The 14,551-nt window shown below is 41.0% G+C and overlaps 1 protein-coding gene across 1 annotated transcript in view; it reads right to left on the bottom strand.

Moving 5' to 3' along the window:
• The window catches only part of cfap61 (cilia and flagella associated protein 61), a gene marked incomplete at its 5' end in the record, with an annotated part of 42,370 nt that overhangs the window by 20,581 nt on the left and 7,238 nt on the right, over positions 1-14,551 (bottom strand). Inside the window, 4 exons of the mRNA XM_084030628.1 lie at positions 6,448-6,575; positions 11,535-11,663; positions 13,790-13,996; positions 14,378-14,455. Of these exons, the coding sequence (XP_083886754.1) occupies positions 6,448-6,575; positions 11,535-11,663; positions 13,790-13,996; positions 14,378-14,455 (542 nt within the window). The remainder of the gene's footprint in view (positions 1-6,447; positions 6,576-11,534; positions 11,664-13,789; positions 13,997-14,377; positions 14,456-14,551) is intronic.

The raw sequence follows: 14,551 nt of genomic DNA, 5'->3' as shown, positions 1-14,551 counted from the left end.
GCAAATTACTTCTTTTGTGGTGTCCTATAGGACACTACACAGCAGATAACAGTGAATAGCAGAGTGTTCAGCCTTATCACACTGACGCCTCCTGCCCTCTTCTTATCTCAGCTTCCTGTTAAATCAACGCCCACGGCACAGATCTACAACACCAGACACCAAAATGCTGGTAAAGTGACTTGATATATGTTGGATGGGAGGGCTGTTGTGTTACATTACTCACGAGTAGTATGACTACATGTACACACTTTGAATGGGATTGAAATTGGTCAACTAGCAGATATTTGGTAGCCGGTAAACCGTCAGACCATCGTGGATCATTTTGTAAATCACTGACTACTAAGTTGAATTTTCTACTGATACTGTTTTTTTTGTTTTGTTTTGTTTTTTTAATTAAGGGCCAGATATTTGGGGGGGTTTAACACCATAACTCATTGAACCTCTTCACAGACATAAATGAGATTCACCACACAGCACTTATTTAAAAGGAAAATACGTCACTTTTAAAGCTGGTTGGCTTTCTTAATTGTGGTGAAGAACACCAGAAGCAAATGCCAGGAGTTGTGTTTTCATTAAAACTGAATCACGACTGGTGTACTTACCACATATAGGGCTGGGCAATAATACAATACATCATCTTAAAATGGAATCATTATATCGTCAAAGATTGATATTAAAAAGCACAAACTACTTCAACCTTCTCAGAAAATCTGGAATACTCATACAGTGATTATTGCTTTGTGTGCATGCATGCAAACATAGTCAGTGTAGACTGTAGCTGCTGAAGCTAACTGCACTTGGAAATTCATGTTTATTTTGCACTAAAGTTCTTAATTACGTGAGTAAATAAAACCATGTGGTTATTTCATACGGACTATTTATTTATTGAATAACCAGAAATCATACTATACCATGATAAATATCATTATCGAGATAAGATTTTTGCCATATCGCCCAGACATAACTGGATGCCAGATTAATCAGAACACACAAGGCCAAACTGCCTCCTATGTTAACATATGGTCAGTTGCTGACAAGCATGGTTACATTTTTCAGGCCATTTTTTTTAACTGAGTCCGGCGCAGTATTCACAATAAACAATTCATCACTTCCAGCAAACTTCATAGAGAACAATGAGGCTGTTTTAGATTAATTTTCTAGAATCTGTCAGCATGTTAACGTCCTGCTGTTACTGCACACTACTGAACTAACAGACAGACACTTCCTCGGTCGTGGACTCATGCTGATACTCCTGCAATACATCCATATTTCCCACCATTTCTCTCTAGTAGAGAGTGTAAAACAACCATGGATATTTTGAAATAAACAATGGTTTTCATTATCGATTATTACCCTGTGTATTTTTTTAAATGTATTAATTATCTATAAAAATTCTGAAACAGTGAAAAAATGCAAATTTCTCAAAGCCAGAGCCTAAGTTGCCTAAAATCCAAAGATATTTAATTTACAATGACATAGAAACAGAGCAACAGCAAATGCTCACATTTGAGGAGCTGGAACCAACCATTATTGCTTAGTAAATAATTAAAAATGGCTGATTAAGTTAATATCAAGTTATATTACTCCCCTGTAGTGAGCAGCAAAATGAGCATAAAGTCAGCGATCCAACCAGCGCCAACAGACGGATCAAGTAAAGAATCCTCGAATATCATTTCAAAGCTGTATGTCATCCGTCGCTTGACCTTTGATTTTGACGTGAACATGCAAATAATAATAATAATCAGCGACCAGACAATGAGTGCAGTCAAACTTCTCCTTGTTAATCTGTGCCAGAAGGTGGATTTATGCAGCAGCAGTGAGGCATTAAGGCCCATTATTGGTGTCTGGATGTGAGTGAATCAGCGCTGGATTTGCTCTGTTATCAGCCGGTGACAGACGGCCGTGGTAACCCTGCAGCCTGACCGCAGCAAGCAGAGGGCCGAGCCGCCGCAGAGCTCTTTATCTGTCTGACCCTGTCCCAGCCAGTAATGAAGTTGGGGGGTGCGATGCTAGTGCTGCTGGGCTGCATTCAATGAGCACATGGAAAGCTGTGTCAGGGTGGGGGGAGGTAATGGGGGATGGACGTTTGGGCAGGGCTGATAAGAAGGGCCCCAGCAGGCCGAAACTGACCCATCATTCACCCTCTCAATGCGTCGCCGCCTCACCATTAGTTCAGCGGACACTAACTGCCTTATTACTCAACTCATTAGTGACAGCAAACACAGATCGCTGCAGCAGATCCCTGATGGGGGGAAACGGTGGAGTGGCTAATTAAAGGGGGCCAGCACTGGCGCTGCTGAATGCCAGGCCCCAGACAGCTGCGTATGCCCGCCCCGGCATCACCGGCCCGCCACACTCGCCAGCTCTGAGGGGCTGCGAGATCTCGCTCACGCAAGACAACGACCACGGTTGCCTGGCAGCTATCGCCTGGTTCTGAATCAGCAGCACCGCGCTTCTTACTATCTGCCAGAGCAGTTAATCTCACAAAGCGAGGACGATGGCAAACATGTAAGACGTCCGACCTGGAGTCAAGTGACATTTCCAGAGATAGGATTCCTGGAATAAAAGACGATAAAGAAATGAAAGAGAAGTCTGGTGAGGGACTGCTCTCCTTGGGTTAGGGTTTCTGAGAACACAGGAGTATCACAATCTTTGATAAATTATGTGAATACTTTATTATAAGGGCTGCCATCTGTCTGTTACACCTCCTTTACTATTTGTCTGTGTTTACTGCTACATGGAGATGAAAGACATTGTGTTTGTCCTGTTAGACAAACACACACTAACTGGGAGGTTCAAACACAGACAGGGTTTTATTGAAAGCCGGTGTGCTTATTGAATTTCTACATCATATGTTTTGATGAATGGACTTATTTTCTGAGTATCATTAGTAAAGTAAACAAATAAACTGAAGTCTTTTTAATAATTAATAATTCCAGAGGTGGTCTTTGTCAGAGTCTTTGTCAAAATCTAGTTTTAAGATTAGTTTATATTGTGCTCACATGGTGTTTATTCCAAAATAAAAGAAAAGGCTGGTGGTCTTATTGTACAAAAATCCTATGAAATAACCCAGACCAACAATGCCTCTCCACAGAGAGCCCAGCATGGGACCTTATTTTAGAAAAAATATGTACGGTAGTCAATGGTGAAAGAAAAAAAAGATGTTTGATCCTGTTTGAATTGTACCATGAATTACACATATGATGTTTGTCAATTTAAAATTTTACTGTTGAAGTATCAGACTGTAAAAATACGTAATTCTAAAGACTTCACATCCAACAGTGGGTAAGTGACGTCTCTCTGTGTGTTGGGTACCAGGATGTAACGTTACCATAACAACAGGTCTCTCTGTGTGTTGGGTACCAGGATGTAACGTTAGCATAACAACAGGTCTCTCTGTGTGTTGGGTACCAGGATGTAACGTTACCATAACAACAGGTCTCTCTGTGTGTTGGGTACCAGGATGTAACGTTACTATAACAACAGGTCTCTCTGTGTGTTGGGTACCAGGATGTAACGTTACTATAACAACAGGTCTCTCTGTGTGTTGGGTACCAGGATGTAACGTTACTATAACAACAGGTCTCTCTGTGTGTTGGGTACCAGGATGTAACGTTACTATAACAACAGGTCTCTCTGTGTGTTGGGTACCAGGATGTAACGTTACTATAACAACAGGTCTCTCTGTGTGTTGGGTACCAGGATGTAACGTTACTATAACAACAGGTCTCTCTGTGTGTTGAGTACCAGGATGTAACGTTGCTATAACAACAGGTTTCTCTGTGTGTTGGGTACCAGGATGTAACGTTACTAAAACAACCAGATCTCTCTGTGTGTTGGGTACCAGGATGTAACGTTACTATAACAACAGGTCTCTGTGTGTTGGGTACCAGGATGTAACGTTACTATAACAACAGGTCTCTCTGTGTGTTGGGTACCACGATGTAACGTTACTATAACAACAGGTCTCTCTGTGTGTTGGGTACCAGGATGTAACGTTACTATAACAACAGGTCTCTCTGTGTGTTGGGTACCAGGATGTAACGTTACTATAACAACAGGTCTCTCTGTGTGTTGAGTACCAGGATGTAACGTTGCTATAACAACAGGTTTCTCTGTGTGTTGGGTACCAGGATGTAACGTTACTAAAACAACAGATCTCTCTGTGTGTTGGGTACCAGGATGTAACGTTACTATAACAACAGGTCTCTGTGTGTTGGGTACCAGGATGTAACGTTACTATAACAACAGGTCTCTCTGTGTGTTGGGTACCACGATGTAACGTTACTATAACAACAGGTCTCTCTGTGTGTTGGGTACCAGGTTGTAACGTTACTATAACAACAGGTCTCTCTGTGCGTTGGGTACCACGATGTAACGTTACTATAACAACAGGTCTGTCTGTGTGTTGGGTACCAGGATGTAACGTTACTATAACAACAGGTCTCTCTGTGTGTTGGGTACCAGGTTGTAACGTTACTATAACAACAGGTCTCTCTGTGCGTTGGGTACCACGATGTAACGTTACTATAACAACAGGTCTGTCTGTGTGTTGGGTACCAGGATGTAACGTTACTATAACAACAGGTCTCTCTGTGTGTTGGGTACCACGATGTAACGTTACTATAACAACAGGTCTGTCTGTGTGTTGGGTACCAGGATGTAACGTTACTATAACAACAGGTCTCTCTGTGTGTTGGGTACCAGGATGTAACGTTACTATAACAACAGGTCTCTCTGTGTGTTGGGTACCAGGATGTAACGTTACTATAACAACAGGTCTCTCTGTGTGTTGGGTACCAGGATGTAACGTTACTATAACAACAGGTCTCTCTGTGTGTTGGGTACCAGGATGTAACGTTACTATAACAACAGGTCTCTCTGTGTGTTGGGTACCAGGATGTAACGTTACTATAACAACAGGTCTCTCTGTGTGTTGGGTACCAGGATGTAACGTTACTATAACAACAGGTCTCTCTGTGTGTTGGGTACCAGGATGTAACGTTACTATAACAACAGGTCTCTCTGTGTGTTGGGTACCAGGATGTAACGTTACTATAACAACAGGTCTCTCTGTGTGTTGGGTACCAGGATGTAACGTTACTATAACAACAGGTCTCTCTGTGTGTTGGGTACCAGGATGTAACGTTACTATAACAACAGGTCTCTCTGTGTGTTGGGTACCAGGATGTAACGTTACTATAACAACAGGTCTCTCTGTGTGTTGGGTACCAGGATGTAACGTTACTATAACAACAGGTCTCTCTGTGTGTTGGGTACCAGGATGTAACGTTACTATAACAACAGGTCTCTCTGTGTGTTGGGTACCAGGATGTAACGTTACTATAACAACAGGTCTCTCTGTGTGTTGGGTACCAGGATGTAACGTTACTATAACAACAGGTCTCTCTGTGTGTTGGGTACCAGGATGTAACGTTACTATAACAACAGGTCTCTCTGTGTGTTGGGTACCAGGATGTAACGTTACTATAACAACAGGTCTCTCTGTGTGTTGGGTACCAGGATGTAACGTTACTATAACAACAGGTCTCTCTGTGTGTTGGGTACCAGGATGTAACGTTACTATAACAACAGGTCTCTCTGTGTGTTGGGTACCAGGATGTAACGTTACTATAACAACAGGTCTCTCTGTGTGTTGGGTACCAGGATGTAACGTTACTATAACAACAGGTCTCTCTGTGTGTTGGGTACCAGGATGTAACGTTACTATAACAACAGGTCTCTCTGTGTGTTGGGTACCAGGATGTAACGTTACTATAACAACAGGTCTCTCTGTGTGTTGGGTACCAGGATGTAACGTTACTATAACAACAGGTCTCTCTGTGTGTTGGGTACCAGGATGTAACGTTACTATAACAACAGGTCTCTCTGTGTGTTGGGTACCAGGATGTAACGTTACTATAACAACAGGTATTTCAAACTTTAAATATTGACAAACATCCATATTTGTAAACAATATTTGTTAATCCCTGTTGACTACCGTTCATATTTTTTTGGCACTCAGCTTCAAGCCCATTGGACCATACTGAAGACATAAATCTTAAAAAAAAATGTTCATGATAGTTGGAATTTTTAAAAATGTCTCAGTAATTTCCTACAACAGCTGGCCACTATTGATTTTATAAAAACAAATGGGAGGAAATAGTTCATTGGTTGAGGACTATTTTAAGCGGCGGACTAATCCATAGTTGGTGCTCCAGTGAGTCTTCGTGGCAGCAGGACGTGTATGTGGGACTGAGTCCAAATTTTTGCCTCGGGCCCCTTAAAAGGTTAATCCGGTCTGGTAAGGAGGAAGAATTGTGACATTATTTGTCAGTGCAGCTATTAAGTCAGAAAAGGCCAGCGTATATATTACATACAGTTTACAGTCTACTGGACATCTGGGACACAAATGACACTGAGTATCATGTCCTGAGGCAGACTCACCAGAAACAAAGCACCTCAAGGAAAGATAAGCCCGTGTCCGACGCCCCCACCACCACAATCCTGGCGTTAACGGTGACCTTCGGCTCCATTGTTAACTTCCTGCTGATGAGGCTGAGAGCAAAAGGTGGCTGAGAGAAACAGAGAGAGAAGAGCAGTCAGCCAGATTCCCTGAAAAAGTCTCTCAAAGTGACTGGTGCCATTTTGTGAAAATTAAATATTCCATCAAATGCATGTAGCCTTAATTATTAACCCACTAAAAGCATTACATAATAACATGTCCAATTTTCCCCATTTGAATATCACAGGATGAAGTGGTAAACATCTTTTCATCAAGGCTGCTGAATGCAAAAACCTTTACAGTAAGTAACCTTTAAGCAAGGTTTGTACAAAATTGTACACTTCTGAAATGTACCGAGTGAAAATGATTGAATATCAAAAACAGTCCTTTTACAGGCAAATTCAGATTTCCCAAATCCCACCATTAGACATTATATTTAAAATAGATATGCCTTGAGGCCGAGATATTTCACAACCAGATTTAATTATTTCTGTTTTATACACTGAAAAACTCAAAGTCATTAAAGAGAAGGGTTTGAAAACTTGAAATTAAATTTTAAATTAGATACCATCAAAATGTGTTTCCTTTGTTAGTCTTGCCTTTAATAATGCCTTCATGAGATTTATGTCTGACACCGGGGAGGTGATGAACAAACAACAAGAAAATGCTAAATACTCACCTGTGAATATCTCATATTAGAGCTAGAGAAGAGAATGTGCAACGATCAAACAAAACACCTTTTTAATAAAAAGGTTCCAATAGATTCTAACAGGATCCTATTGACCCAGAGCTGTAAACGGTTACCTGATTACTCTGCTTCTGATTAGCTTACAGACTTGTTGGGGAAATCCATTAAAAGTCAGTGTTACTTCACTTATTTCAGTGTTTCAGAGTTGACAGCACGCGGCTCTAACTTTTGTCCAATGAAATTAACACTTATTGTGGTCTGTAGACCCAATACACTGGGATAGATGTGGTGACATTTTTCAGAGTCATTCACTTTTAATTTGCATCCAAACACAGGGATCGACCTGACATTTAAGAAACACTTCTCTACAATCATTACAAGAGTCCCACAGGAATTAGTCAAACACCGCACTCTAATTTTCCAATTCCTCCGCCACCAAGTGTCTCTGGTCCTCACACTGGGAGGGGAGGCAGTTAATGGCTCCTTCATCATCTGTAATTAGGCAGATTGGCCCCATAATGCACCTTGTTGGATAAAAACGGCATTGGACAAAAAGAAGGGAGGGGGAAACCCGAGGGTGAAATTAACCTTTGTGTAATATTCAGATAATTTCCACGAGGGCATGTGTGCCCGACATCTGTCACGCACTCAGAGAGGTTGTTTAGTCTGATTAGCAGGAAAACAAAAGAGCCTGTGGTTATTTTATAAGATAAATGTATGCGTGCACCCGTCAGCCAAGTCCTCTTATGAATATTTTTAATTGTAGCAATAAAACAAAAGTATTTTTCATTCCTAATACTTTTGAAAATGTATTCATTAAAAGGCAGTTACAAAGACATCTGATCCTTTCTCTTCATGTTTCCCGTCTTAATGGACAGACTACGTCTGCACGACTACGGCAAAAAAGAAAAGTGCATTAGTGATATTTTAAATAACAGTCAGAACCAGGAGTGCTGCAGCATGCTTGTGCATTTACTTGCGTGTATGCAGGTATTTGTTTTAGAGACAAACATGTTGTTTGACTGTGGGGTTTTGTTCTCTTACTGTAACAAAGCTTGTATTCTTTTATGTTACATTTTCATCATGAAGCTGACGTATAACTGCAAAGTATCTTAACTATTCAAAATATAAGGTGACGAAAAAAATAGCAACCATATTTTCAGTTTCAGCAACCAAAAGGATGCCTGGTTGCCGGCCACTTTTTAAAGTTAGTGTGGAGCCCTGTCATCAGTACAGAAGAAGGTATCTTAGAATAGAAAGTATTGCATTATTGATCAAATGTTTACTATAACTCCAAAGAATCATTTTGGTACAAAACATTCAATCCCAGGACTTAAAACTTTTGTTTTAAGTTTGTGTGGGACACGTTCAAACTTAAGAATAAAACATAAAAATATTGTAGTAAACTTTAAACAGCCACTCATTTTATGATTTGTGGCCAATTTTGGATGAATTCTAAAACATTCTTCCCAAATGAATTTGCTTCTAATACAGCAGTAGGTGGAAAAGCTGGAGCCTAGACCAGCACAGATGGAGATACATTTATAGGAAAGGTTGCTGGTAATCATCTCCTATAGAAGTCATCCATTAAAACAGTTATAAAACCTGTCAGATAAACAAGAATTTTTCATCTGTGTGTCATATAGACACTGTGTTTTGACATTTATTTTAAATGAGTATCACTTTATATGTAAAAGAACCCCTGTGTTTGTCATTTGCCTACATGCATCCATCTGGATACTGCAGGAATTAACCAGATGAGGTGATCAGATGAACAAAGCGGCTGTCTCATCTGCATGTGCGGTGGAGCAGGTGCATCAGCTCTTATCACGCTGGAGATGCCTCACCTTCCCTAAACACAATGGCCGAGGCTCTGTGTAATATGATCCTGTATTGACAGAGAGGGAACAGGTGCTTTAGATGTGATTAATCATCCCGAGGCCGACATCATCTGCACGGTAGCCTGGAGATCACGACTGCTGCGTTACTGAGGTGAAGGTGTGTGTGTGTGTGTGTGTGTGTGTGTGTGGGAGGGTTGATGAAGAGAAATGAACGTGTGACTGTAGACGATGACGCCGCGGGTCTAACGGGAGCGTTCTGCTGGACATGTGGTAAATATTTGAAGAACAGGATGTTAAAATCAATCACTGCCACATTTAGATCAGCCAGGCTCCAGAACATAGGGCTCATGGAAGGACTTCAACAGAATTATTAGCATTATTCACCTGTCACTTTCATTCCTTTACTTACATCTTAGCTTTTTAACGAAAAAGAAGAGAAAACGGTTGTTCTCAAGTGACACTATAGCTATTTAAGTTCTTAGAAACAGACCCTGGCGGAGAGACATGCTAAAGTACTGAACACTGGAGAGATTTGGTAAATTCAGTGGTTACAACTGATAACGCCCACCCACCCTCCAGGTCCCCCTCAGATACAAACTGCTCGTGTTCCAATTCAACTGACGCTTCCTTTGCAGGGCGCAGCCTTCACGGTCTCCGAAATGAAAATGCTGACGCCATGTTGTTTAAACTGTTAGCGGTGTTAGCTACAAGCCTTTACCCTGCTGCAGTCGGGCAGACGCCTACGCTGCATAAAGGCTCGGACTGAGACTGAGGAAGAGCCTTTTCCCGCAGGCAGTCAGCCTGCTCAACTCTGATTGCACTTAAAAAAACAAACAAACAAACAAACAAAAAACACCTGCACTTTTTAAGTAATTTTTTAAACTAAACCTTTTATCAATCATTTTTTATAGCATCACCTTAGGTAGGTATCTGTTTTTAAAACATTACTATTCATAAAAGGCTTTTGCACAGTGACAGACAGATTGTTTAACACCTTTTAAAATGTTGCTGTATGTAAAATGCTCTTTTTTACAAAACATGTGACCTATAAAACGTTGAAGCCGCTTGAGAGGCATTTCAAATGCTCCTAATCTCACATTGTGCACCTTTAAAGTTCCCCTCCAGACAGAAAGGAAGCTCCAGGGTCCAATTTACATCCGATTTGCTATTGCACACTCTCGCTCTGTGTCATGACAAGTCCACTCTGCACTGGACATTTTAGGTTTCTTTGCCGTTGTTGTGCCAAAGACCATTTCCCTGCTGATATGTGCTGGCATCTGCATAATACAACTGTGGCTTGTCCTTGTCCGTAACAAGAATCTCAGATTTTAGGGAAGAGCACAGGCATCTCCCCCTTCAGCAGAGGAATGTTAAAACACCTCGAGTGGCAAACTTTGCACAAATACGAGTCATTATATTCAAGGTTGGACATAAATTAGGAGAAAAACACATTTTTGAGTGGAGGAGATCTTTAAAGGCTGAGTGCTTGAAGCAAACTAGCTCATACAACCATCTGAAAAGCACCTTGTTTGAAAGACATCTTAATGGTTACTCAGCTCCAATTAAAACAGTATACAAATCATTCTGTGGTCACATATCAGATATCAACTCAACATTTTCCAAATATTTTTTTGCATTGTTTTGGTATATTTTCAGATTCCTATTGAAGGACACCTGTAGTTTCTCTACATTTAGGAACCTGTACTAGATGATTTGCAAACACTCAACTCTATTCTTTCTTACCTTTCCTTTGTCACAGCAGTTTGTACATTTCTTAGAGTGTGTGTTAATGTTAACACTTCATCTGGTTTGAGTGGCTCTAGTGCTTACACCTCAACTAACACTACAAGTCATTTAAGGACTTTAACGTCAACATCTTTTACTGCTTGAACTTGATCTATTCTATCCTATTCATGTTTTCAAAAGCTCAGAAGATGCTACATTGTAGGTTTAAAATGTTTCCACTGCAGTTTGCAGCAGTAGCGAGCACTCAAACGCTGAACTCTCAGCATATGTGTTAAAAACAATTTCTGAACACTGGCAAGGAAATATGTGTAGCCACTTGTAGTAAAATACAAATGTTTTAAACCAGCTGAATGATTTTCGACACATAAGATGTTCGGTTAGTTTGCGCTGTTTGAATTTGCATTGTTACATTTGTAGTGTCTCTGTTAATGTGTGAAAAAATATATTTAGACAAACAAAATATTTGTATATATTTATATATAGCCTATATTTGTATTTGTATTGGTGGATACACTTTGAAAAAATGTAACAAAGTGGATGTTCATTCCATCATACTGTTTTCTACCCTTCTGTACTTGAGATTCCCTCCATACCTGAAAGCAAAGCCCACTGTGACTCGATCCTTTCCCTTTTGAAACAGCACCGTCTAGTGGTCTCATTAACACCCTGCTGTGTTTCCTCTGTGAGCAGCCTTCAGTTATTCTACATTCCCTGGCAGGCTGCTTCCCTGTCAGCCAGCTGCTGCTGTGCCCACCTGGTCCTCAGTGATCTGCCTGGAAGGAGCGTTGATGCCAAGCTCCTCCAGCGGGTAGATGATCTGGCGTCGCGGGCGGACGGGGACCGCGCAGTCGAGGACAAAATCCAGATGGTGGACGCAGGAATTCTGTGTGCAGAAGAAAAAGGGCACAATGTCAGTGAGCTCAGAAGGAGAGAATCCCTTTGGAGGTTAAACAGCATCCGTGTGGGGGCTGGGAGGCAACTGGAAGGAGACAACGTGATAATGGGCTCAGGTGAAGAGGTTAGACGATGCAAGGTTTACACCACTTCATATGAGCTAACTGGAAAAACATCACCCAGTGCCCAAACAGAGCCAATTCTCTGGTTATCTTCAGCCATTATTCTATTTGCAAATCATCATCTCCCAATCTGGGGCTTGTTTGTGGGCGCTAATTAGCAGAGGAAGTGGAAGGCTCTACATGTCGAGGAAATGTCTTATTATGGTGTGGAGAGGTGGAGCTGGCAGCACTGTCGGCACCTGCTGCCCTGACCCCGGGGACAGCAGCTTGCCGAGGGCCACACTCTGCAAGAAATGATCTGCTTAGTACATATTTACATGAACAAATCCATCCGTCACTGTGATCCATCTCAACAGCTACAGCAGTTCGTTTTAATATCCAAGAGGCTGTCGAGCTGTTGTCTGTTGAAATTCAATTCTGGTGGATCACATGAAAAGGGGAAAAAATATATCTCTGACATCTTAATGTGGAGATGAAATAAAAAGAAATGCCTTTTAAACCCTTTTAGATCACAACCCCAGTCATATTGTGTGCCTATTTAACAATTAATTATTTCTTCTCGTCATCTTTCTTCCTGGAAATGAAAATATGATGCGTGCTAACGGAAGCTAGTCCTCAACCTGCTGCAAATGCTAACATTATAGTTACTCAACTTTACTCAAGTTACTAACTGTCAGTTAGCGAAGCATCAGCCATGGTTTTACCTTTGCGTCCTGATGATTTCATGTTTAGTAACGTTGATACTCTCAGAAAGACGGTTGAGATTTTCAAAGGCTGTTCCTGACTGGGTACCATCACATGCGAATAACACACGAGGGACGAGCTAACGTTAGCAGTTAGTTAGCGTTGATGTTAGCATTTTAGTTCCACACGTTAACTCTGATTATTTATACCGGTGGTTCGGTTTATTCACAACATTATCCCGCGGCTTGTGGGCACCGAGTTGTTTGAGCTAAAAAAGACAGACTTTTAAACGTGTGCTGTAGAAGAGGAACCACACCGTTCATAGCGACCGGTTAGCGTCGATCTTCTTAATGAAGCTAGCTGGCACACAGCCAATTAGATTGCAGTTGGACAACAACCAATCAACGTTGAGCATGCGCATTGTCGTTCTGCAAGCCAAGATCCATTAAAATAAAAATTTTAAATGATGATAAGCTGCTGCAAATAAATTGAATTGTAGAATTAATAACCATCAATATCAACTGTGGATATGGTTTATGTCATGCAAGAAAATAAGACAATTGGCATTTAGGGTTGCAAAAGCAGTAGATTTAGACATAAATGTTTACCTAAACAGCACGCAGGTCTTCTATGAGGCTGACTATTTTGCACACCTTCTTGTTTCCTGCAGATTTTGCTATGAGAAAAATACTTTCAAACTTAAAGGCATAACAATTGTCTGTGCCTCTGCTTATAATCATTTTTGAAAGCTGTAACAAGGCGACTGCAAACGGCTGCAGCAGAATTGTGAGTTTCTGAAAATCAAACTTACTGGGTAAACTGTTCTCTGATCACTGTAATAAAGTTTTACTATAGTGGTGCACTTACTGATATGTGACTTTGAGGCATTAATCTGTTTTTGAACGGTTACAGTCAGCTACTATTCTGAGTTATGTACTGGTTTTCAAGCATAGATATTACAGAAGATCTGAAATTGGTTTTGAACATTAGCGTCTCATAAAATTATCCCAAAACTAAATGCCTTTATTTTCCTATGACACATTAAAAAAATATCTATTGAAGTTGTCCTGAAATTCTATGTATTCTTTTATACCTGTGCTATATTATGTTCACATGATCTGTGTTCAATCTGTGAAATCAACTCATCGCTGAGTTTGAGGTTGAATGAAGGAAACATTTCTTGCAGTGTATGAACTGAGGGTCATTAGACTAATGACAATGTGTATCTGAGCAGACATGCACGGAGGTTGGAAGGGGCCCAGTGATTAGGGGCCAATAAGGGCCCGAGGGTCCCAGAGTGTGCACCCACCTCCTGGCGGTGGTGTGAGGGGTAGAGTCTGTGGAACAGGCAGGACCTGCGAGCCAGCCGGAGGACCTCCTTAAACAAGTGTTTGCCGAAGTGCTGGAAGGAGGGTTGAAGGACGAAGTGGCGTATCTGAGCGTGCTCCTCGTAGTGGTGATGGCTGAAGTAGATGAAGTTCTCGATGTTGTAGTGAGCGCAGATGTACTTGATGTCCTCGAAAAACAGACAGAATAATGGAGTTAGCTTACTCTGTTTTCAGGATGAATATTTGTGTTTGGTATTTTCCTGTTAATTTCCCTTTGTTTAAACCAGTTCACCTGTTTTTGTTTCATTCATGAGAAACCAAAGCTGCTAATAAAACAACTCAATAACAATCAAACTACTACTAATAATTCATGTATTATTATAATTAATATATTAAAATATATAGTGCAGTGACTAAATTCACTTTAAATAAAAGTCTTCTTATAAGTAAAACATTCAGCATGTATTGAGGCTTACAGACAGATGCAGAATTGCACCAAACACCACCACCAACCCAAACCCAGAACTCTCAGGTTCATCTGAGGATGATGATTTATAAATAACAACTACCTGCTCGTCTCTGATGATCAGTATCCCCACAACCTGACTGTGGACCTGGGCCACGAAGGCCTGCAGTGCCGCGCCATCCTGTGTGAGAAGAAAACACACCATATGTACATTTGAACTGAATATACACCTTGTTGTGACAGCTGAGTGCCATGAATACACATGAAGTGGCTGCAG

The sequence above is a fragment of the Eutrigla gurnardus genome (assembly GCF_963514095.1).
Source record: "Eutrigla gurnardus genome assembly, chromosome: 16".
Taxonomy (NCBI): Eukaryota; Metazoa; Chordata; class Actinopteri; order Perciformes; family Triglidae; genus Eutrigla; species Eutrigla gurnardus.
The sequence above is the reverse complement of the archived record's forward strand: the minus strand, read 5'-3'. Positions and strand labels throughout refer to the sequence as shown.